The sequence below is a fragment of the Mastigoproctus giganteus genome, chromosome 2 (assembly GCF_048544385.1).
Source record: "Mastigoproctus giganteus isolate SK-2022 chromosome 2, ASM4854438v1, whole genome shotgun sequence".
Taxonomy (NCBI): Eukaryota; Metazoa; Arthropoda; class Arachnida; order Uropygi; family Thelyphonidae; genus Mastigoproctus; species Mastigoproctus giganteus.
The window spans coordinates 254,757,001-254,783,300 of NC_143576.1; the positions used below are offsets into that span (position 1 = coordinate 254,757,001).

Genomic DNA, 26,300 nt, shown 5'->3' on the forward strand with positions numbered 1-26,300 from the left:
AGTGTGTTCTTTTTATTCTGCTTGATTTTTCTTTTTCATTTGAATTCATACTGCTAAATTAATTTTTGTTATTTCCATGTGTTTTATTATTTTTTATTTGCATATTATTTATCCAAAATATCATGCTGAATAAAATTTTTTACACTTAACAGGAAATTCTTTTGCTTACGAAGAATTTTTTGAGAATCAGATAGCAAAGAAAAAAAAAGATCATTCATACCGCATTTTTAAGAGAGTCAATCGAATGGCACAAAATTTTCCTTATGCTCAGGAGTATAGAAATGGAAAGTTACACGACGTACTGGTTTGGTGCAGTAATGATTATTTAGGAATGAGTCGTCATCCAGTTGTGGCACAGGCTGCAAAGTGAGTACCTAGAATTGCAATTTTTAAACTTCTGTATTTTAAAGAAATGTTCTGAAGCATGAAATATTATATATTTACTAATCTTTTTGATTTATGTGTAAAATTGCACAAAACTGCTGTCTTTTTTGGTTTTGCTTGAGCTGCCTCTTTTTATGAATTTGTCACATTTATGTAATATTATTGAAACATATGCTGCATTGTAAGTCAATATGCTTAATTCTTCCATTTAAGGAAGAATTATGCATATTATTTAGGGGAGATGGACAGGTGAGCTGGGTAGCTTTTTTTTTTTTTTTTTTTTTGCCTGATGCTGTATAAATTTGTTTCCTCACATCATTTGTCAATATTAATAATAATAAATATTACTTTCGTGTAAGCTAGACTTTTATCAACTTATTGTTTTATTATTTACCAACTTACATTTTAATAGTTTTATTAAACTATAAGCATTAGAAGTCCACAAAAGGCTACATTTAATAAAATCAATTTTGATGCATGTTAATTTTTTATTTTCTTTTTGTATCTTGGCAATGTAGATAATTTTAACTGAAAAATTCCCAGGAGCCCAGAGATTGTTGATCAGTTTAATGGTGGTTTTTTTTTTTTTTTTTTTATGTGAAGCTCAAACACGAGAGGTATTAGTACCTATAGTACTTAGTACCATGCTTGGGTGGTGTCAAGAAAAAAAGACACAAGCTTTATTATCAGCTCATAATGTAGCAGCATACATTTCAATAATATTACATAAATGTGACAAATTCATAAAAAGAGGTAGAATAAATTCATAAATTTATTCAAATTACCTATATCCACAATACCAGATGGTAGTTTGTTCCAATAATTAACTCTGACTGAAAGCAATTTTTGCACATCTGTCTTCCAGCCAGTTTATGCTCCTTTGTGTGTGGTTTGAGAAAAAGTTAGGTTACCAACATCATTAAGTTTATTATTCAATCTATTTATAGTCTTTAGTCTCTCAATAAGGTCTCTTTTCAAGTGCCTAGTTTCGAATGCTGCAATTTTCAGAACAGAAATCTTTTGCAATAATAGTATTTCTTTATGTTTTTAGCCTAAAGTGGTTACTCTTCTCAGTACCTGTTCCAAGAGATCCACATATTTCTTAAAATGAGGCTTCCAAACCTGTGTAGCGTAGTCAAGGTGTGGCTTAATCTTATACAGTGAGATCACCTCCTTGTCCTTGCTGGAAGAGTTCATATATATTATTGATAGAACCCCATGAACTGTTCTAGCAGCCTGTCTACACTGCCTAGAGAATATTCATGAATGAGAATGGGCCACCCTGAATATTCATGAATGAGAATGGGCCTGTGGCACTGAATTCCATAACTTAACATAGACGGCTGAACCAGTGAAAGCAGTAGCTAAAATAAATTTTAATATGGTAAATAGGAGCTTTCGGGATAGCGTATCCCTTCATCAGCTAAGTACATACACACATGGAAATGCAAACATAACATAAAACTTGGAATGGAATAAACTAAAATAAACAGTGCACAGTGCGTGTTCAGATAACTGAAAGAGAGTGCACGTGAGTGTTTAATCACTTACTATGTCGAATCAGGTGATTATTGTTGGTACCCGGCACATATAGGGGCTGACTGTCAGCGTTTGTCGTTCTTTAACGCTAGACTCCAAAATTGGGTGTAGTCTTGTTCCTCTATTGTGGTTTAAAACGTTGTGATAGCTAGATATGTTTACAGGCTCTAACTGCAGGCAGTGATAGTAGTGACGAGATTGGTCAATCACCTCGCTGTCATGGCTGGGATTAAGGTCGTGTTGAGTTTGCCAGAAATGCTCTGCGATTGCAGAGTGCACAGAGTCACCTACACGGATGGACTTATGTTTTGCGAGACGGTGCTGGAGATGTCTGGAGCTCTCCACACATAGCACTTGCCACAATCGTGGCAAGTGATTCCGTATACAATACCGCTGTATAAAAGCGGGTCAATGGGTGTTTTTACTCTCGAGACCATAGATTGCAAACCTCTACCTGGAAATTTCAAGCACTTTACGCGGTATTCATGTAACATCCTAGAAATGTGGTCTGAGGCAGCAGGATACAAACAGTAGATACTGTTTCGCTGTCATGAGGGGTGAGAGCCTTGGTCGAGCTGCAAGTTCTTGCACTTACAGTGCGCACTTGTCCAAGACATGGGCAGGATAGTCACAGTTGGTGAGGTTAGCTTTTACTTTAGAAACCTCAGTGCGTCTGGCTTCCTCTGAGCTGAAATGACTCCAAGCTCGAGAGAGTAGCCTGCACATAGTGATGTTCAGGTGGCAAGGGGCATGCGCTGACCTAGAGTTCATGAATTGACTGCAGCACATGGGTTTCCGGTATACTGAAGTTTCTAGACATGAGCCCACATGCCTCACTAAGACATCCAGAAAAGAGAGGGTCTTGTTAGATTCCAATTCTAATTTAAACTGGATGAAGAGGGATAGGGAGTTGCAGTATTGTGATAGCTGTGCATCCGAACCTCGGGGGATGATGGTGAAGATATCATCTACATACCTGCACCAGATGGTGATTGGGACTGGTGGGTTCAGGAATATGCGCTCCTCCATCACGATTTTGGAAATGACGGAGCTGAAAGGGGGTGCCCACAGCTGTTCTGTGTATTTGTTTGTAGAGAGAGTCACCAAATGTGACGACACTGCCCGATAAGCACAGGTTAAGGGTGGCACAGATATCTTCTGTAGATAGATGTGTTCTGCCTGGTAGATTGGGATCATTCTCCAAAAGCTGCCTGGCACATATGATGGCCTGCTAGATTGGTATGGAGGTGAATAGGGAGACGTCAAAGGATTCCATGATCTTGTCTTCCAGAACTGTAAGACCAACTTACGAACTGTCAAAACACGTCGCCTGTCTCCTAACACCAATGGTGGGAAAGACAATCCACACCATCTCCAACAGTGAGGAGTTCCTTTGCCTTATCAAATATACAGTTCTGGAAGACAGGATCATGGCGTCCTTTGATCCGCTGAGGTCCGGATGCACAGCTATTACAATACCTCAACTCCCTATCCCTTTTCATCCAGTTCACTTTAGAATTGGAATTGAACAAGACCCTCTCTTTTCTGGATGTCTTAGTGAGGCACGTGGGGTCACATCTAGAAACCTCAGTATACCAGAAACCCATGTGCTGCAGTCAATTCACGAACTCCAGGTCAACGCATGCCCCTTGCCACCTGAACATCACTATGTGCGCGCTACTCTCTCGAGCTTGGAGTCATTCCAGCTCAGAGGAAGCCAGATGCACTGAGGTTTCTAAGGTAAAAGCTGACCTCACCAACTGTGGCTATCCTGCCCATGTTGTGGACAAGTGTGCACTGCAAGCGCACACTTGTGAACTTGCAGCTCACCCAAGGTTCTCACCTCCTCACGACAGCAGAAAGTATCTACTGCTTGTATCCCATATTACCTTGGCACCTCAGACCACATTTCTAGGGTTTTCGAGTACTGCATAAAGTGCTTGCAACTTCCTGGTAGAGGTTTGCGATCTCTGGTCTCAAGGGTAAAAACATCCATCACCCCTCTTTTACGCAGCGGTATTGTTTACCAGATCACTTGCCACAATTTTGGCAGCTGCTATGTGGAGGAGAGCTCCGGACTGCCTTGCAGAACATGATAGGTCCATCTGCCTAGGTGACTCTGCAATTGTAGAGCATTTCTGGTTAACTCAACATGACTTCAATCCCAGTTGCGACTGTGAGGTGATTGACCAATCTCATCACGCCTGTGGTTAGAGTCCCTAAACATATCTAGCTGTCACAACGTTTTAAACCACAATAGAGGTACAAGACTACACCCAATTTTGGAGTCTGTAGTTTTAAAGCATGACAAATGCTGGCAGTCCCATATACACTCCGGGTACCAACAACAATCACCTGATTCGATATAGTAAGTGATTAAACACTCTCACGTGCACACACCTTTCAGTTATCAGAACATGCACTGTTTATTTTAATTTATTCCATTCCTAATGCTTTATATTATGTTATGTTTGTTGTTGTTATTTGGTTTTTAGGAGCATTAGCAACTAAGGCCATATTGCTCTGGGGATATGGGGTGGTCATTCCCTGACCTTTCCGCATCCTCCGTATTTGGTGGTCACGGGCTCGAACCCCAGTCTAATCAAGAAGCAGTGCACTATGCACTGCTGCTCCTGCCCACCTGGCTATGGAGGCACCACGTTATGTTTGTATTTCCATGTGTGTATGTACTTAGCTGATGAAGGGATACGCTATCCTGAAAGCTCCTATTTACCATATTAAAATTTATTTTAGCTATTTCTTTCACTGGTTCAGATGTATTCTCTATGTTATTCTAATATCCAGTTAACAAAGGTTTAAATTGTTTTTATGGTGGCCTCCAGGTTTCATCATGCAATATGCATACCACTAACAACATATGAGGGGCAGTCAATAAGTATATACCATCACTTAAAAATATTTCAGTTAGGCTTTTGGTGTTGTGCATATACACACACCACTAAGTTTCATAAGTTAATATATATTTATTTGTTTTTCTAGATTATTGGTTACTAAACAAGAGCCATGAATATAGCAGGAGGTGGTGGTATGCTGGAAAAGGTTGAGGTTTGAACTGTTATAAAATTTCCTCATTTGGAAGGCAAAGAAGAAAAATAAATCCATGAGGAGATCAAAGCTGTATATGGGGAGGATTGCCCATCATATGAGACTGGAAAAGACAATTCAGGTGTGGGCAAAGAGTGTGTGCAATTACCCAAGAAAAAGAAGTCCCGTCTCAGCCACAGATTCTGCCATTGTGACTAAAATGAAACAGGTAGTCTCTGAAGACAGATGTGGGACTATAAGTTTTATAGCAAATGAAGTTAACATTAGCCATGGGTCTGTACCATAATGAACAGGTTTCCAAGGGGTGTCAGCCCCATGGGTTCTCAGATTGTTAACACCTCCTCGATAGTTCCATAAAAAAGAATGTTCGTACAATTGTTGGAGCTATGTAAAGACAATGTTGATGATTTTTTTTGACTGAATTGTGACGATGAATGAAATTCTGAGTACACAGCAAACAATGGAAATGTTATCAACCACCAAAAAAGCCAAGGTTCAGTTGTCTGAGGGCGAGAGATTCATTGAGCCAGGTCATGTTGTCAGTCTTCTGGGATTCTAAAGGTATCATCCTTACAGATTAGCTTCAAAAAGGCTACAGCATCACTGGGAATACTACAGAAATCTCTGGGGGAAAGTGATAGGCTATCACTTAAAGGTATTCAGAACTCTTCAGAGGAGTCTGCCACATAGTCGACAATGCTCCTGCTCACAAAGCTGCTTACAGCAAACTTTGCACTCAGATGTGGCTTTGAAAATCTGTAGCACCCAGCTTATTCTCCCAATCTCTCACCTTCAGACTTCTTCCTCCTCCCTAAAATGAAGAAACCATTATGGGGCTGCAGATTTCAAATGAGGAGATAATTAATGAAGTGGAAGCTTGGTTTTATTTAAGCTACTTAGGGAAGGATGAAATTGCCAGTCGAGTTTAAAATCCCGAAATGAAATATTTCTAGGTGGGGTAAAATACTTATTTATCATTCCTCATACACTACCAGGACCACAACCAGTTGCTATTAAAATTATTATGATTAGTCAGAAACTATGGGTACAGACCTTAAGAAGAGGTCTGTACTCATTATCTTTTTCTCATAAGTGCACTGCACAAATGAGAAAAAGATATGATAGAAAGTTAATTTTTAATTCCTATTGACTTCTAATAGCTTTTCATAAAATTGATTCATGATAGTTTTTGTAAAACATAAGATACCCATACTACAATCACCCAGTGATGTATGTAGTTTTTTTATGAATAAACTAGTCTCTCTCTCTCTCTCTCTCTCTCTCTCTCTCTCTCTCTCTCTCTCTAAAATAAAACATAGAAATCTGGCAATTATTGTTTCTTTTTTCCTTACATTTTGTATAGAAAAAAGAAATTCATAGATTAAATGTATGATGCAGTATTGCATCAAACATTTAATCTATTAATTTCTGTGCATACTTTGTGTTTATTAGATTTGTATATAGAGAAAAGAGACTTAAAAAAAGAGTATACAGGAGAGGAGTAATAAATATTATACAGTTGTAATTAAATTGCATAGCTGAGTTTACAGAACATAAAACTATAGTGTTTTTTTTTTTTTTTTTTTTAATAAGTATTCTGTAGATATAGTCTTAATAATTAATTGATAAGGAAATAACTATATTTACTTTTCACTTCTATTAGTCACAGAAAAAGAAAAAAAAATTGAATTCACCTGCAATGTAATGCACTGTGTACCTTAACTAACTTGTTTTTTTTTTTTTTTTTTAATAACAGCAGGATATGAAACTGATTTTAAAAAAATCACAACTGACAGAAGAGGCTCTACCCAACACCACATGAATAAGAAATGCTGTAACTGAAAAGTACGTTGCTAACTAACATAGTTGTTCTTACTTTAGAACAACTGTATACTTGAGAGAGCATTATAATATAATAAACCTTGATTATAGTGCTTTATGGGGGACTAGCCCTAAAGAGCAATGTAAGTGAGAAAGCTCATTATAAATGAGCTCTCCTTTTTTTGGTGCTATCTTTCATATTTCATCAATATTTTTGGATAGCATTGATTTTTTTTTTTTTAAACTGATTTATATGCAAATTAAAAACCTGCACACTTTAGATACACTTAATATAATTTTTAAAAAGGTCTTATTAAATTAAATATATCTTGAGTATTATAAACATGATGAATGTAGTATTAACATAGGTTGGCAGGGTTGTCAAGGACACTACTGACACTATGCTGCTGCAACAGGATCTGGAAAGGTTGAGCAGATGGGCTGAGAGGTGGCAAATGAAGTTTAACATTGACAAATGTAAAGTACTACACATGGGAAACAGCAACCCCAGAGCAACGTATCGACTCTGTGGTACAACACTGACAGTGGTAGAGAATGAAAGGGACTTGGGGGTGGTTGTGCAGGCAGATATGAAGTTCTCTGAGCAGTGCAGACGGGCTGCAAGAGTAGCTCATGGAGTATTGTCAATGATATACAGGAATTTTTCCAGCAGGGATAAGGAGGTGATTATTCCATTGTATAAGGCGATGGTCAGGCCACACCTAGAGTACTGTATACAGGTCTGGAGGCCTCATTTCAAGAAGGATGTAGAGCTGCTGGAACGAGTACAGAGAAGGGCAACAAGATTAGTGAATGGAACAAAGGGGTGCTCTTACGAAGAAAGGCTTAAGTTTTGCAAATTACAGTGTCTGGAGACTAGGCACCAGCGAGGTGATCTGATAGAGGTGTATAAAGCCTTGAATGGTTTAAGCATGCTCAATGCTGATGGGATTCTTCCTCTAGCTCAGAAAAATCACCTGAGAGGGCATAAATTTAAATTGAGGAAAGACAGATGTAGGATAGACGTGCGGAAATTTGCCTTTAGCCAGCGCGTGGTTGGTTGGTGGAACAGACTTCCATCCCTTGTGGTGGAGGTTGATAGCCTAAATAAGTTTAAGGCTCAGCTGGACAGGTATTTTGAACGAGCAGAGGGGTGAAGTGGAAGTGGTTTTTTTTTTTTTTTTTTTTTTTTTGGCTGATGCTGCATAAGCTTGCTTTCTTGCATCAAATGCCTCTACTAATGCTAATGCTAACATTATAATAATACTGTCAGTCTTGAAATTAATTAGTAATTTTTCTACCACTGAAAATTTATTTCTCAATATTTTTTATTGATATCATATTGAACACACACATAAAAATAAAAGATGCTGGTTACTGTTTCAGCAGGGACATTTTGAATTTAAAAAAAAAAAGTTGAAGAGAGTGTGAATGCAATGATAAGTGGTTAAACACAGAGTTGTAAAGGATGCTATTTCTACCTTTTAAAGCTAGGAAAAAATTCTTATGAAGTAAAAATTAAAAAAAAAAAAAAAAAAAAAAATGCACCCTAAATGATTCCTAGAATTACTCTATTGTCCATCACTCAAAATTAAAGTCATATTTATATTCAAGTTTATTTCTTCTTGAGACCTTAAATGTTTTAACTGAGAGCATTATTGATGTTAAAAAATTAATAGCACTTCATAGGGTCAGAAAGAAAATACAATAGAGCACCGAAAATCCGAATGTCAATAATTTGAACATCAATAATCAGAACGAGCCAGCATTTATTTATTTTTTCATGCTTGGTGCCATAAAATAATTATAGTAAACACTGGTTATTGTGGTTTTTTTTTTTTTTTTTTTTTTTTTTTTTATGTAAACCCCAAACACCAGAGGAATGAGAACCTATAGTACTTAGTACCGTGCTTGGGTTGGAAGTTGAGAAGACAAAAGAAGATATTTGTTGACATTAGACTCGAACTTCTGTAGACTGTAATTTTCAGGAAATATGTATGAAGGAAGGTTGTTCCAGAAAACAGCAATTGAATGAATAAACGAGGAAGATGAAAAGTTGGTTCTGCGAGTTTGAAGTTGGGTAGTAAATGGACGTTGGCTAGCGGTGGCACGTGTTTGAACTGTTTTGAAAGAGTGCGGTAATTATAGAAGCCAGTTCAGAAGAACAGTGCCCATGGAAGTATCTCTAAATGCAGCAGAAACAGTACGTTTATGGGACAGTGAGTGGAGAGACTCTGTTAGAGATGAGTCATTAATTAACTTAACTGCCGTCTTCTGAATGGAATCTAGAAGCTTGAGAGAGGTTTTGGGGACACTGCCCCAGATGTGGGAACAATATTGGTAGGGCAGATTTGCGATTTGTACAGAGTGAACAGCTGTTTGGAAGAAAAGTAACGCTGAGAGCAAAAGAGAAAACAAAGGTTTTTTTTTTTTTTTTTTTTTTTAGATGCAGAGGAAGCAATATTTGTAATGTGCTTGTGCCAAGAGAGATTAGAAGTCAGGGTAATCCCCAAAAGAGATATATTATCTTGCCTATAAATCGGAGTATCACTAAAGATAAGTATAGGAGCAGAAGAATCCTTTTTGCGAGAAAAAAGATGAGACTGAGTTTTAGAAGGATTGAAATCAACTAAGTTGTCTTTGCCCCACTGGAGATTGGCATTTAAGGAGTTGGTAGCGGATATTCGAGAAGTTGAAACTGATTGAGCCGGACAAGGTTTCTCAAAATGGAAAGCGGAATGCAATGTGCTATCATCGGCAAAACTGTGGATAGGATTTCCAGTCAATGGAAGAAGGTCATTAATATACAAGAGGAAAAGCGTGGGGGAAAGAACTGAACCTTGGGGGACACAAGCATCAGTGGAGAAGTTAGAAAACCGAGAGCCATCTACCATCATCCTCAGTGAGCAATTGGAGAGAAAACTGGATAACCAATTACAAAAAACAGTTGGCAAACCATAAGATGGAAGCTTGTTTAGAAGACCTTTACGTCAAACACAATTGAAAGCCTTTGAGATGTCAAGAGCAACTGCTTGTGTTTCACTGAACTTTTCCATTGAATTTGTCCATAAATGGGTAACATAAGCCAGAATATCACCAGTGGATCGACACTGACCAAATCCATACCGGTGATCGTTGATCAGACAGAAGGTTTCAAGGTAGTTTAAGAGTTGGTGTTTAATTGATTTCTCCGTTACTTTAGAAAAAGTAGAAGTAATTGCAATGGAATTATAATTGGATGGGAGGGATTTGTCACCCTTTTTAGGAACTGGCTGGATATGAGCAAATTTCCAAGCAGAAGGAAAAACACCTTTGGAATAAGTCTTGTGATCACGTTTGCACTGCCGACCGGGCTAGCCAAGTGGGTAAAGTACCTGCCTGGCAACCCAAAGGTCGCGGGTTCGATTCCCGCCTCGGGCTTGGATCAAAGTACTGCAAAAACCTTGGGAGGTGCAATATGGCCACAGAAGCCGATGCGCCAACAACTACCAAATCAAAAAAAAAAAAAAAAAAAACGTTTGCACTAATTGAATTTTGATTCTATTAAATGGCATTTCTAATAAGCGAAAATCGGAGGAATATTATATGTACGATATAGCATTTTATTCATTATAAAAATAAAGATATATAAAGCACAAATTTAGACTTTTATTACCTTACCAGTTAACAAAATTAAATGATATGGGAAAATCGACAAACAAACTGAATGCTGAATCAACAAACGATCAATAAACTGAATGCTGAATCAACAAACGATCAATAAACTGAATGCTATCCAACCCAACTACTCTTGCTGAAAAGAGTGAGAGATCTGGCAGCACAGAAACGAAGTTCAAAAATGGTGTAGTAAAAAATAAGCAATTATTTTCGTTAGAGGCCTCTACATACGTGTTATTGTGGTGGTTGAAAAGTTCCATTTGTACCTAAGAATGAAAATAAGTACAACTTAGTGTTTTGATTTCTAAACTTACTAAATCTTTTTTTTTTTTTTTTTTTTTTTTTGTCTCAAGAACAGTATTTTTTGATAAGTTCGAAAATTCGAACAAATCAGAAGTCTGAACTACCCCCCAGCCCCAATTAGTTCAGATTATCGATTTTCTTTGTACAACTTTTGCTGGAAAGAATATGTATCTTATCAGATTTCTTCCTTTCTTTTCTCTTCCATATCTAATTATATTTCCTTTGGTTTCTTATCGTCTTTGTTTTCTGAAATAAAATCAAACTAGGACCCGTATTCTTTTCAGAAAAAGTTGTACAAAGAAACATATGACTTTAAACCCAAATTTTTAACTATAATGCTGCATTTGTAGGATTATGATTATGGCTGTTTTTCTTGCCAATGCATATGAGGTGCTATCCAAATGTTCCCGAAATTTGAATGTTGCACAGGAACTACATCTAGTATGGACTTGTGGTGCTAGGTAACCCCTTTGTGAATCAGTGTGGCATTGGGCTGGATAGTCATTGAATATTTATGTGCAGCTCTTTGGCAGTGTGTTTCGCATAGTTTGCAATGGCTGATGTGAGAGAGCAATGTGCTTGCATCAAGTTTTGTTTCCTTTTTTAATGATACAGCAGCAGAAACCCATAAAAAGTTGAAGCAAACTTTTGGTGACGATGCTTTAGGCCACATGCAGACCTACTACTGGTTTAACTGTTTTAAAAACAATCTAATGTCGGTTGATGACAATGATCGCTCTGGGCAGCCATCATCGAGCACCACCCCAGAAAATGTCACAAAAGTTTAGGTGGCGATCCATGAAGACCACAGATGGACCATCCATGACATTTGTGGCATTGTAGGATTATCGTACGGCACATGTTAGCAGATTTTGTCAGACTAGTTGAACATGAGAAGGATTGTGCCCAAGCTCGTGCCACGGTTACTGAGTGAAGACCAAAAGCAGCATTGCATGGAAGTTAGCAGAAACCGTCAAGTACGGGCCAGGAGTGATCAAAACTTCCTTTCTACGGTCTTCACTGGTGACGAGAGTTGGGTATATGGGTATGACCCAGAAACCAAGGAACAATCATCCCAGTGGAAGAGCTTGTCTTTGCCCCGACCAAAGAAAGCCCGACAAGTGAAGAGCAATGTGAAGTCCATGCTGATCTGTTTTTTGGACACCGACAGGATTATCCATAAGGAATTCGTCCCTCCTGGCCAGACCGTCAATGCAAAGTTCTACTCTGACGTCCTGAGGTGGTTAAGGAAAGCCATCAGGAGGAAACATCCAGAGAAGTGGTGCACAAAGAGCTGGATCCTTCATCATGACAACGTGCCGGCCAACACATCTCTCACTGTGGCACAGTTTTTGGCATCCAACAACATGACAATCGTTCCCCCCCCTTATTAGACTGCGACGTCTTCCTCTTTTCAAGAATTAAAATTGAACCGAAGGGTCGAAGATTTGACAGCATAGAGGATATCCAAACCGAATTACAGTCAGTGCTGACCACTATGACGAAGGACATATTCAAATCATGGGAGAAGCACTGGGACTACTTTGAAGGTGATGGTGGCGAATAAGACCCAGGGCGAGTCTAATTTATTTTATAAATACATTTCGGGAATTTTTGGGTAGCACCTCGTACATGCATGCATGCATATATATATATATATATATATATATATATATATATATATATATATAGGATGAAATATAAATTAAAACTTATTTTTTTAATTTAAACTGTGATTATACCTTTCAGATGACTTGTGAGCAAATTTAAATTCATGTTATAATTAGTTAGAAAATGGTTATTATAAATATATATTTTTAAAATAGAAGGAGAAAAATAAGATATTTCTTGCAATAACTTATTTTCTTTTTTATATTTTTTATTTTTACAATTTAATAGGGATGCTGTGGATTGCTATGGAGTAGGTGCAGGGGGCACCAGAAATATTTCTGGCACTTCTACCCATCATGAAGAATTAGAAAGAGAGCTAGCATCACTTCACCAAAAAGATTCTGCCCTTCTGTTTTCTTCCTGCTTTGTGGCAAATGATTCTACACTTTATACACTTGGAAAAACTTTACCAAGTAAGTATAACAATGTTAGCATTATGGGTTAAAAAAAAAGTATTAAAAAACTTTAACTTGAATTTTAGACTTAACTGTTCTGAATGTTTGGGAAAATTGCATGATTATCATATAGGAGATCTAATTTGGGTACTTTTTTGTTATATATTTATTATGATAAAATATAGGATCTCTGCTATTTGAGGTAATACAATTATCTTAGATTTTTAGAAAAGGTTTGTTACAGTTATTTCACTAACATAAGTGATTAGGATAAAATACAGTAAATAAAGTAGGTAGTCTAACCAGCACAGATTATTCGTTTTATATTTTTATTATACTCATATTTATTGAAGAAACCCTTGTAATCTCAAGATATTTGTTGATATTGTAACTGGATTTTAAGTATAATTAAAAAGTAGGAAATATGTGATTTTAGTAGTATTGATAAAATATGAGCTTAAATTTTGTGCTAAACTAGGTTATAATTTTTTTTATTGAGCCAGTGAAACAAAAGTACATTTATAATGGAAATCAAATCATAGCTTACGTGTACATGTATCGTTGTTTGCTGTTAGTTGTGATATAGGTTAAAAAAGTAGTTAAAAAAACAGAGAGAGAGAGGTGAAAATTTATACAGTTGGATGAGTAAGAAAATAAGTATTGTGAAACATCTGTTTATGGATACTGTCTGTTCATTTTTACTGTAAATAAAGATGGTTAGATGAAGGTTTAATTGTACAATTAATGAAATAAAATTACAGTAAGTATAAATCTGAGGATATTAAAGATATACGTTTTTTATGTTAATTAAAACCACTGGATGAAGGACTAGAACAATGATAAGTTTGAACACAACAGTTTTGGCATTGCATAAGATCAACAAACCAAACGCTTTTGTTTAATGCAAATTAACAGTGAAAATCAGAATGCAGATGTTTGAATCTGCATGGTATCACAAAATACAGTAATATCTTATGATTTCTATAATTTGAACACCTATAACTCTGTGACTATCCTGGAGTATTTATTTTTATTTATATCCACAGAGTTAAGAAGCAGAATTTTATATACCAGCGCATTCATGTATACCGATTTTTATAATAGCACATTCATGTATACCATTCATATATCATATGAAATATATGCCATTAAGACAGTGGATGCCAAGATGGATGAATAAGGAATTTGTTAGTGATTACATTGAAGAGAGTCAAATAAAGTCTAAATGAAGAGCACTGAATTGTATAATAGTTATTACTAATCCTGAAATGGTAATGCAGAAGTGGTTAGAATGGCAGAAACTATGAGAAATCACTGGCTAAAATAGTAAAAAAAAAAAGAGGACAAAGAGGTGCTAATGAACCTGATCATTGTAAAATCAGTAATATGGAAATTACAGAGGACCTTTACTAAGAGAACATTTTTATCCTTGAAGGCAAGTAAGGGCCTCTGAGTAGATGGCATATACCTGATTATTTTAAAGGAAACAATGAGGAAATGCATTTAAATATTAAGGTTAATTTTGAGGGCTTAATTGGACTCAGGGGTGATTCCCTTTGTATTGCTAAGCAGTAAAAGGTGTTCAGAAAACACTCTAGACAAGTCAGTCTGACTTCAGTGGTAGGGAAGATCGTGGAGACAGTGATTAATGATGCAACACAGAATTATGTAGATAGAAATAATTTTTATAGGAAAATTTTGTTTAACTAACCTGATAAACTATTATGACTGACTTAGTAGTTCAGTATTATTAGTTTTAGTACTGCAAAATGCAAGGTTTTATACTTCAGAAAAACAATCCAAAACTAACTTTTACACTTGGAGATATTGAATTAAATACAGTAGAGCAGAGGTTCCCAACCTTTATAAGGTCACGTCCGGTCAGACACATCTTATGATGTACCAGTGTATTAATTAATGAGTACATAAGTTTGTTTTGAAAATTCACATAAATAATTAGGTAAGCAAAACTGAGCTATTCTACTAAAAACAGAAAAACGTATTTATTAATTGAGAAAATACAATTTATAAATTAGGTTTTTATATTTTCACATAACACGTGTTTTAAACATTTTCCTCTTTACTTCAATTTTTCTCATTTCTTAAATAAAACTATCAAATTTACTACATGTTAAATTAAACGCTGATAGTTTTAATAAGTTAAAAAAGGAATTAAGGTTATAGGTTATTAACAAGATTGTTAAGCAATTTAAAATTATTTAAATACATTAATTCAGCACAGTTATGATTTTTTATTAACAAACTATGATTTTAATAACAAAAACAAAATTGTTTTAATAACTTTTTTTTTTTTTTTTTTACTTTCAAAATGTTGATTTACATTACAATCTACAATTACAGAAGGAAATACATCTACTTTAAATAGTACATTTTCCAAATGAAGGTAAATGTTTAAATTCAAAAGCCAGCAATATAATACATCAAATAAGAAAAGAAGATAAGAAAACACACTGGATTTCAAAGCAAATATTTTTACTTTCCATCATTTATATTCCAAAAAAAAAAAAAAAATCATTGTTTGCTACTAGATCTAATGCAATGGCTGAATGTTTCGCTTTTACTAGCTGTTGTTGTTATTTGGTTTTTAGGAGCATTAGCAACTAAGGCCATATTGCTCCAGTGATAGGTGCCTCCATAGCCAGGTGGGAAGGAGCAGCAGTGCGTAGCATACGCTTCTTGATTAGACCGGGGTTTGAGCCCATCACCACCAAATATGGAGGATGTGGATAGGTCAGGGAATTACCACCGCATATCCCGGAGCAATATGGCCTTAGTTGCTAATGCTCCTAAAAACCAAATAACAAACAAACAAACCATGTGCAAGATCCTACATTTTGTAGCACTAAATCATAATTGTCATTTCACTAACCATTTGTATGGATGCTTTCCTTCTCCACTCACTTGTACTCCACTGCCATTCTCCCCTTACCCCACCTTTATATCATCTGCAAATTTTGACAAGCATATATTGAATACTTCATTATCATTTAGGAATATGAGTGGTCCCAGAACTCAACCCTGTGATACCGAGGGTTCAGTTGTGATGATCCCATAATTAATACTAATAGTTAGATGCATCTGTTTATTACTTCCTGTAGATTTACTAGACACATTCCCTCTTTTGGCCTCAGTTTCAGTTTTCTACCCCATAATCCACATCACGTGATTTGCAGTATTCCACCTTAATCCCTATATTTCTACCATTGTTTTGTTTGATAGTTTGCAGTAGCTAAATAATAGTTGACAGTAATTTTTGTTATAGCATAAGACTAATTTTTTAATTAAATACCACCTTTTGAAACAATTTATGTTAGCTACTGTTCATTATTCTTGCTTAGTTTTGAACATTTTCAAATAGATTTTGTTACTTTTGAACAATTCTAGCACTTTCCTATAAGTAGTAGCAGCTGTGATATGATGCAAAAGTTACTCCCTTCTCTATATATTTTGCTGAATGCCTGATATTTTCATTTACACACTTGCATGATTGTAAATGCTCATAGTTTTCATACTGTCATTAATTTCAATGCTTATGACTCTGTAATGCTTGAATGAGAGAGATATTCATTTAGCATTTTCAACTCAAAATAACCTAATAATAACCTCTGAAGGCAGTCTCTCATTTTACAGAACACTCTCTAAATATAGTCAAAAGTTTTACTGAAAGATATTTGAAATGTTTGTTAAGTTTCACAAGAAACTTAAAAATATTCTTTGCTATAGCATCTCTGAAATCAAAAATGGTTCTGGGTTCATTATTGAAACATTATTCCTAACAAATGTCCACATTTCTGAAGGAAAGAGATTAGGAGACAGCAAGAATACGTGTATCTGTGGGAATCGTATGCAGTAGGAAAGTTCTGTTGAATCACTGTATGAACAAGAAGCTGGGTATACAGTCGCCCCAGTCTATTGAATTGCCAAGAATATTTGTGATTTGCCTCAGAAAAAAAAAAAAAAAAATAGTGAAACATTCCAGAAAATTATCCTGCTACAAGTGAAAATGTCTTTCTACAAGACATTACAGCAATACCTCGCTTAGCACAGCTTCAAACAGCATGGGTTTCACTATAACAGGATTTTCAATCAAGTTTAAGTCAGAAAATTTACTGTACATATTAATACTCATTCAATAGCCTCGACAGGTACTATACATATATGCTCCATTGTCATAGCCTACGTACTGTACATATATGCTGCGATGCCAACTCTGTTGTCTCACATGCACATGTGCCAATAGCTCCCCTTGGGCAGTCAGCAGCAATGTGCAACAGTGTTCAGTATTCTTAATTCCATCCTGACGAGGTGATGTGATAGCATTAGTAGAGGCATTTGATGCAAGAAAGCAAGCTTATTCAGCATCAGCCAAAAAAAAAAAAAAAAAACCACTTCCACTTCACCCCTCTGTTCGTTCAAAATACCTGTCCAGCTGAGCCTTAAACTTATTTAGGCTATCAACTTCCACGACAAGGGGCGGAAGTCTGTTCCACCAACCAACCACCCGCTGGCTAAGGGCAAATTTCCGCACGTCTATCCTACATCTGTCTTTCCTCAATTTGAATTTATGCCCTCTCAGGTGATTATTCTGAGTGAGAGGAAGAATCCCATCAGCATTGAGCATGCTCAAACCATTCAAGGCTTTATACACCTCTATCAGATCACCTTGCCAGTGCCTAGTCTCCAGACACTGTAATTTGCAAAACTTAAGCCTTTCTTCGTAAGAGCACCCCTTTGTTCCATTCACTAATCTTGTTGCCCTTCTCTGTACTCGTTCCAGCAGCTCTACATCCTTCTTGAAATGAGGCCTCCAGACCCTGTATACAGTACTCTAGGTGTGGCCTGACCATTGCCTTATACAAGGGAATAATCACCTCCTTATCCCTGCTAGAAAAATTCCTATATATCATTGACAATACACCATGAGCTACTCTTGCAGCCCGTCTGCACTGCTCAGAGAACTTCATATCTGCCTGCACTTCTTATCTGCAACTATTTGAAAATAGTGTTTCAAACTTTTCATTTCATAATTTATTTTTTACCCTTTAAATACAATCGAAAATATATCTGCATCTTGGCTAGAAATCGCTGCCAACAACATGTGTTCTGTTTGGTAGCATGTTTTGCCCCATTTGGTAAATGATTTCACTGGTTTTGAATTGCAAGTTCAGATAAATCCGGGGGCTCTCATCTGGTGAGTATGGGCTTGGCACACCCAGGATCCTGAGCTGGATATAATCATTCTTCTCTTTCTTGATGATTCCTTTCTACTTTTGACACTCTCTCTCTCTCTCTCTCTCTCTCTCTCTCTCTCCCTCTCTCCCTCTCTCAGGGTAACTCGGGAGTTTTTTTTTGCTGGTGCAGCATAAGCTTCAGGCTTCCTTGCACCATATGGCTAATAATAATAATGATAATATTGTGAAGGTCGGAAAAGACTTGGGATTTGAAACTTTGGACACTGCCGATGTACGACTGCACTGACTCACATGCAAATGACTTAGATGATGCAGTGATGCAACTCTCCTTGAAATTGATGAGCAAACTGCATATGCAGAAGAGGAAAACAATTCTGAAGTGGATAACACTGAAGTTCCACCAAAAGAATTTTCAACAGAAGAACTGGAGAAAGTTTTTCGGCGGGATTGACATGGCCCGTGAGGCAATTAGGAATGGAGATCGGAATATTGAACGTAGCATCAAGATATGGCAAATTTTCAAGATGGGATTCGATGCTACAAAGACTTGTATGCCGAGAAAAAGAAGACAACTTCACCAGACTTCATTATTGAAATACCTAAATAAACACTGCTTTTTTAAAGGTTTTTCTCATCTCTCATGATGTTACCTTTTCATTAATAAAATGTTTACAATATTTTTTTTAAATTTCAAATCCTTTTAATTGGCTAATTTCAAATCAAGTGCAAATTGTTTATAGACTGTTTCTCTGGTATGCATTCAATTAAAACCCATTATAATTATACCTCAATCAGCATCACATGGAATAGTTTTGGTACCAATTATCAGTGCTATGCGGGGTATTGTATTTTATTTCATAACTTGATATTTTAAATGCCTTCCTTATTCTTTTTTGTTATCATGCTAGTATTTTAAATGTTTAAAAATATATTAAGTTTTATTTTTTTCTCTAGATTGCCAGATCTTCTCAGACTCAGGAAACCATGCCTCTATGATTAAAGGTATATGTACTAGTGGAGCCACCAAACATGTTTTCCGTCACAATGATCCTGAACATTTGAAGAAATTGTTACAGTCAGTTGATCCTAGTTTGCCAAAGATAGTTGCATTTGAAACAGTTCATTCAATGACAGGTAATAAGAAAGAAACCATTAAATTAAACATAGGTAATCTCTCCTTAATGTAGGGGATGCTGTTCTGGAAATTCCATGTTAAGCAAAAATCTGCATTCACCAAGGTCACTTTTTTTTTCAAAATGTTATGGTTGAGTGAAATTTAAAGTAAAAATATATTACCATCTTTTTTTTTTTTTTTTTTTTTTTTTTTTTCAATTAATCTGTAACCAGCCACAATGTGGTCTTTGAGATGCCACATGATTTCAGCAATTTCATGCTCTTCATCTACTCAGTCCACACAGCTGAAACTCCCAATACCTTTCAGCAAAAATGTTTTCTTTGATTTCTAAATAAAAATTCCAGAAATCTCTTAATTATCTATCATACAAACAGGAAAATTGCCGGATAAAGTTAAGCCTATTCTCAATGAGTATATATAGTTTGTACTATTAGTTGATTCTATTTTCGGATTTATTTTGAAATTTATTTCAAATCGGGTGCATATGAAGTGTGCAAAATTTGAAAATTACTCATGTTGCTACCCATAAGATAGTAGACCTCGAATGAATATTATGTTTCATGTTCTTGGTTACATGAAAACAATAACAAATCTTTCAAGAACAACTCTTGTAAGACTGCACATATTTATAGAACTAGTGGGAGAGGAAAAGTAAGTAACCTTGTACTACAGACAAGCACTACATTGTGAAACTCCAAACATTGCAGTATCAGCAGTGCCCTGCCACTCTGACTTTTCTGTTAGCAGGGAACCTGACAGTTTCTTGTACTCGGTTACTATGAGGAAACTAAAAATTACTTCAAAAACCATACTGAGTAAAAATTTGTCTGTATTTAAGAAGGTAGTAAAAATTTCAGATTTTTAATTATTGATTAACAATTAATGCTGGATCACTTGTTAGGTTCCCTGCAATTCTTACTGGGTTATTTTTGGTTTTATTTAAAAGCTCTTCCAACAGATTTGTGCATTGAAAGTGGCTCTTCAATGACCTATAGTCATTGGAAAGGCACATAATATAGCTAGGCACCCAGGCAGCTGTTTCATGAGTGTCTTTTTTCTGTTTTTTATTGGTTGGCTGGTTCAGCAAAAGCCTTGCACTGCCTTATCCCTCTTAAGTAGACATGTTTCTAATCTCCATTTCTTTTCTGTCACTAGGGACAAACTAACAAGGATTTTTATGGGTACCATTTGGTCCTTGAGGTTATCACAGACATTCTCTCAGATATGCCAGACAAGCTGTTCTTGCTACCTGGGAGTCTAAAACGCTGATGGAACTGATATTCGGGTGACACTCAAGTCAAAGTGGACCCAATTTCGGCGAAGTCCGGACGGTCTATGACAGCCAAATCCTCTGCTTGCACCTTCACGATGGTGGGACTGTTAGTAATCCTGGGTATAACCTTCATGCACAAGTACATGGTGGGTGATCACCCAGGTGTGAACCAACGTAAGCAGGGGTCGAGGTGTGGCACCCACACCACATGGAGGAACGCTGCCCCTCTATGTTACCAGGCAGTACTAGGTGGTAGATGACTCTCATCAACCGGTGAAATACCACCACTTTGCTTATTGGAGGCTTGAAGTGGTGGAACCCATGTTTAGTCTCTAGAGCTAAGTTCCGGCCAACCCTTCCCTATCTCTTCCATCATGCAGTATGATTGATGATTTTTGAAGTTATGATGAATGTCGTGGCGAGATCCAATATTCCTTACATTTCGAGGGTACAGCTCTAAAACGGTGTTCGCAGGCCGGCCGCTAGTTAGTACATCGGACTGAACCTATTGGTAACTCTCTAGGAAGCTTCCGGATCAGCTAGTGTATAATCTTGCTACCTCTACTCTGCCAGATAGTGACTGGAGGGAGTCCGAGTAGTGTGTATGCAGGGAGCATTCTCGAAGCCACGTTATGTCAAGGATCTGGGTATATTCTTACCACATGTACGCCATATCCAAAAATTTCATTACTTCATACAGCATGTCCCACCCACTTTTTCTTACTATTGAATACACCATGAATTGTCAAAATAATAGAGCAAGCTTATCTGCAAAAAGATCTAAACCTCCCAAGGACTTCCTAATTCATTTCAGAAATATACGTGGTCTCAATTCTAATCTCAATGATGTCCATTTCCACTTGCAGTCTTCCAAACCCCATGTACTTTTTCTGACTGAATCTCAGTTATCAGTAGATTCAACTACTGCTCATCTCAGATGTCCAAATTATTTGCTGTATGATTCCTTTCGACTCAAACATCAGAACGGACATATTATGCATATGTCCGTTCTGATATTCCCTGTCAGAGACTTGGCAATTTGGAATCTCCTCTCTTTGATCTTCTCTGGCTTAAAATCTCTCTACCTCATTGTGTAAAATTCATCTGTTGTCTACCGTTCTCCCAAATCCACTAATCACTTGGAGCTCTTTGACTTCCTCTCTTTGCAACTTGACTTTCTCCAGTCCAACTTTCCTAGCAGTGAGGTAATTTTCCTTGGTGATTTTAACGTTCACAACTCCAGCTGGCTTCCGTTTTCTAGTCACACCGACCCAGCAGGTCGAGATGCTGAGGCTTTTGCAATTACTAATGACCTAGCACAGATTGTTCATTTACCTACAAGAATACCAGACAATCCTAATCATACAGCCACCACACTTTATCTTTTTCTCACAAACGACCCTTCTAAGTACCTGGTTGAAGTGAGAGGTCCTTTAGGTACCTCAGATCACAACTTGGTGATTGTCTCTTCTCCAATGGAGCCTTTATCTCATGGCTATTCCCAACCTCGTATTGTTTGGCATTACAAGAATGCAAAATGGTATCACATGTGAGATTTCTTTTCCTTGGTCGGATTACTGTTTGAAAACTTCTGATGTCAACGTTTGCTCAGATCGTGTTAGTGAAATTATTCTTGCAGGAATGGAATCCTTTATCCCACACTCCACTTTAAAGTCTCGTCCTTTATCTAAACCTTGGTTTTCCAATAAATGTGCTAAGGCTGTTCAAGGGAAGAATGTTGCATATTGTAATTGGCTTATTTCTAATTCTTCAGTTTCATTTTCTGCCTACACCAAAGCTCGCAACAATTGTAAAGCAGTTATTAATCAGTCCAAACTAGAGTTTGAACAGGCTAAGAGTAGAAAACTTGCTTCTTGCCCTAATGGTAGTCGAGCATTCTGGTCTCTTTCCAAAGCTATTGGCCGCAACTTTTGCCCATCTCTGCTCCCACCTCTGTCCAAACCAGATGGTTCTGTTGTCACTTCAGCCAAGGATAAAGCTGACCTGCTAGCATCCCATTTTTCTTCGAGCTCATGTATTAATGATCTTGGTAAAACACCTCCCACCATTCCTAACACGCTCCATTCAATGCCTCCTGTGGTCTTACGTCAAAAGGATATCAGAAGGATTTTGATGAATCTTGATGCTAAGAAAGCTCCAGGTCCTGAAGGTATTTCTCCACTTGTTCTCAAAACCTGTGCTCCTGAACTTACTCCTATTCTTTGCCGCCTTTTTTCACTTTCTTATTCCAAAGGTGTTTTTCCTTATGCTTGGAAATTTGCTCATATCCAGCCAGTTCCTAAAAAGGGTGACAAATCCCTCCCATCCAATTATCGTCCCATTGCAATTACTTCTACTCTTTCTAAAGTAATGGAGAAATCAATTAACCACCAAGTCTTAAAACTACCTAGAAACCTTCTGTCTGATCAACGATCGCCAGTATGGATTCCGTCAGTGTTGATCCCCTGGTGATATTCTGGCTTATGTTACCCATTTATGGACTAATTCAATGGAAAGGTTCGGTGAAACACAAGTAGTTGCTGTTGACATCTCAAAGGCTTTTGATCGTGTTTGGCATAAAGGTCTTCTAAACAAGCTTCCATCTTATGGTTTGCCAACTGTTTTTAGTAATTGGTTATCCAGTTTTCTCTCTGATCGCTCACTGAGGGTGATGGTATATGGCTCTCTGTCTTCTAACTTCTCCACTAATGCCGGTGTCCCCCAAGGTTCAGTTCTTTCCCCCATTCTTTTCCTCTTGTATATCAATGACCTTCTTCCATTGACTGGAAATCCTATCCATAGTTTTGCCGATGACAGCACATTGCATTCCACTTTCCATTTTGAGAAACCTTGCCATGCTCAATCAGCTTCAAGTTCTCGAAAATCTGCTGCCAATTCCTTAAATGCCAATCTTCAGGTAATTCTCCAGTGGGGCAAAGACAACTTAGTTGATTTCAACCCTTCTAAAACTCAATCTTGTCTTATATCTCGCAAAAAGGATTCTTCTGCTCCTATGCTTATCTTTAGTGACACTCCGATTTCTAGGCAAAATGATATATCTCTTTTGGGGATTACCCTGACTTCTAATCTCTCTTGGCACAAGCACATTACAAATATTGCTTCCTCTGCATCTAAAAAACTTGGTTTTCTCTTTCGCTCTCGCCTTTACTTTTCTCCCAAACAGCTGCTCACTCTGTATAAATCGCAAATCCGCCCTGCCATGGAATATTGTTCCCACATCTGGGGTGGTGCCCCCAAAACCTCTCTCAGGCTTCTTGATTCCATTCAGAAGAGGGCAGTTAGGTTAATTAATGATTCATCTCTAACAGAGTCTCTCCACTCGCTTTCTCATAGACGCACTGTTTCTGCTGCATGCCTCTTCTACAGATACTTCCATGGGCACTGTTCTTCTGAATTGGCTTCTATAATTCCCGCTCTCTCTTTCAAAACAGTCCGAACACGTGCCGCCACCAGCCAACATCCATTTACTGTCCAACTTCAAACCTACAGAACCAACTTTTCATCTTCCTCATTTATTCATTCAACTGCCGTTTTCTGGAACAACCTTCCTTCATACGTATTTCCTGAAAATTACAATCTACAGAAGTTCAAGTCCAATATCAACAAATATCTTCTTTCGTCTTCTCAACCTCCAACCCAAGCACGGTACTAAGTACTATAGGTTATAATACCTCTCATGTTTGGGGTTCTCATAAAAAAAAAAAATTGATATTTGCTGGATACTTGTAAAATTTAAGAAATCTATACTCTGTTTAACTGAATGCAGAAATGCATGCAATTCTTATTTCAGTGCTGGGTGAAATATTTATAGCCCACAACTTTTACCACTCATATGTTATATGAGTTACATGCATTGGGAATACAGCTTTATTCAATTCGATTTTAATTTTTTTCTCCACTTATAGGAGCAGTTTGTCCATTGGAAGAACTGTGCGATATTGCTCATGAACATGGTGCCATAACATTTGTTGATGAAGTACATGCTGTAGGCCTTTATGGAAAACATGGAGCAGGAATAGGAGAAAGAGAAGGTGTGCTGCACAAGATGGATATTATATCTGGAACATTAGGTAAATATTTTGGACTTGTTGCATCGTTCTCTGTAATTCCTACTTTTATATTTTCATAAGTTTTCTTGCTTTTAGATTTTTAACTAATTTTATATAAAGAAAAATAAAAGCAACAAAATGATAATTTTTAAGGTAAGCTTGTGGAGACTATTAAGGTTTAATATGATCTACAGGTTATAATGCTTCAGTTATAAAGAACAAAAACTTTTAAAATGTGGTTATTTTCCATTATGCTAATACATCTTAAATAAAAAAAAATGTTTATTGTGAATTATATGTAACTTTCTGACTCTATATGTAATTCTCCGTGTAAGTTGATCTTTGAGGTTGTCACATACATTCTCTCAGATATGCCAGACAAGCTGTACTTTGCTACCTGGGAGTCTAAAACACTGATGGAACTGATATTCAGACGACACTCAAGTCAAGTGGACCCAGTTTCGGCAAAGTCTGGACGGTCTCTGACAGCCAAATCCTCTGCTTGCACCTTCACGATGGTGGGACTGTTAGTAATCCTGGGTATAACCTCCATGCACAAGCACACGGTGGGTGACCACCCAGGTGTGAACCAACGTAAGCAGGGGTTGAGGTGTGGCACCCACACCACATGGAGGAATATTGCCCCTCTGTGTTACCAGGCAGTACTAGGTGGTAGATGACTCTCATCAACCGGTGTAATACCACTACTTTGCTTATTGGAGGCTTGAAGTGGTGGAACCCATGTTTTGTCTCCAGAGCTAAGTTCCGTTCAACCCCATCTCTTCCATCGTGCAGTATGATTGATGACATTTGAGGTTATGACGAACATCGTGGCGAGATCCAATCTTCCTTACATTTTGAGGGTACAGCTCTAAAACAGTGTTTGCAGGCCGGCTGCTAGTTAGTACACTGAACCGAACCTATTGGTAACTCTCTAGGAGGCTTCCGGATCAGCTAGTGTATAATCGTGCTACCTCTACTCTGCCAGATAGTGACTGGAGAGGGTCCGAGTAGTGTGTAGGCGGGGAGCATTCTCGAAGCCACGTTATGTCAAGGATCTGGGTATATTCTTACCATGTGTACGCCATATCCAAAACTTTTATTACTTCATACAGCATGTCCCTCCCACTTTTTCTTACTACTGAATACACCATGAATTGTCAAACTAATAGAGTAAGCTTATCTGCGAAAAGATCCAAACCTCCCAAACACTTCCTAATTAATTTCACAAATATACGTGGTCTCAATTCTAATCTCAGTGATGTCCATTTCCACTTGCAGTCTGCCAAACCCCATGTACTTTTTCTGACAGAATCTCAGTTATCGGTTGATTCAACTACTGCTCATCTCAGATGCCCAAATTATTCGCTGTATGATTCCTTTCGCCTCAAAGGTGATACTTGTGCATATGGCCGTTCCGATATTCCCTGTCAGAGACTTGTTAATTTGGAATCTCCTCTTTTCAATCTTCTCTGGCTCAAAATCTCTCTACCTCATTGTGTCAAATTCATCTGTTGTCTCTACCGTTCTCCCAACTCCACTGCTTACTTGGAGCTCTTTGACATCCTCTCTTTTGCAACTTGACTTTCTCCAGTCCAACTTTCCTAACAGTGAGGTAATTTTCCTTGGTGATTTTAATGTTCACAACTCCAGCTGACTTTCGTTTTCTAGTCACCCCGACCCAGCTGGTCGAGATGCTGAGGCTTTTGCAATTTCTAATGACTTTGGACAGATTGTTCATTTACCTACAATACCTACAAGGATACCGGACAA

General features: G+C 37.3%; 1 protein-coding gene across 1 annotated transcript in view; it reads left to right on the forward strand.

Annotated features, from left to right (window-relative positions):
• Positions 1-26,300, forward strand: part of LOC150090393 (5-aminolevulinate synthase, erythroid-specific, mitochondrial-like) — a 91,896-nt gene that overhangs the window by 47,438 nt on the left and 18,158 nt on the right. The window contains exons 4-7 of the mRNA XM_090369099.1: positions 153-366; positions 12,670-12,854; positions 19,004-19,183; positions 24,384-24,548. Of these exons, the coding sequence (XP_090225225.1) occupies positions 153-366; positions 12,670-12,854; positions 19,004-19,183; positions 24,384-24,548 (744 nt within the window). The remainder of the gene's footprint in view (positions 1-152; positions 367-12,669; positions 12,855-19,003; positions 19,184-24,383; positions 24,549-26,300) is intronic.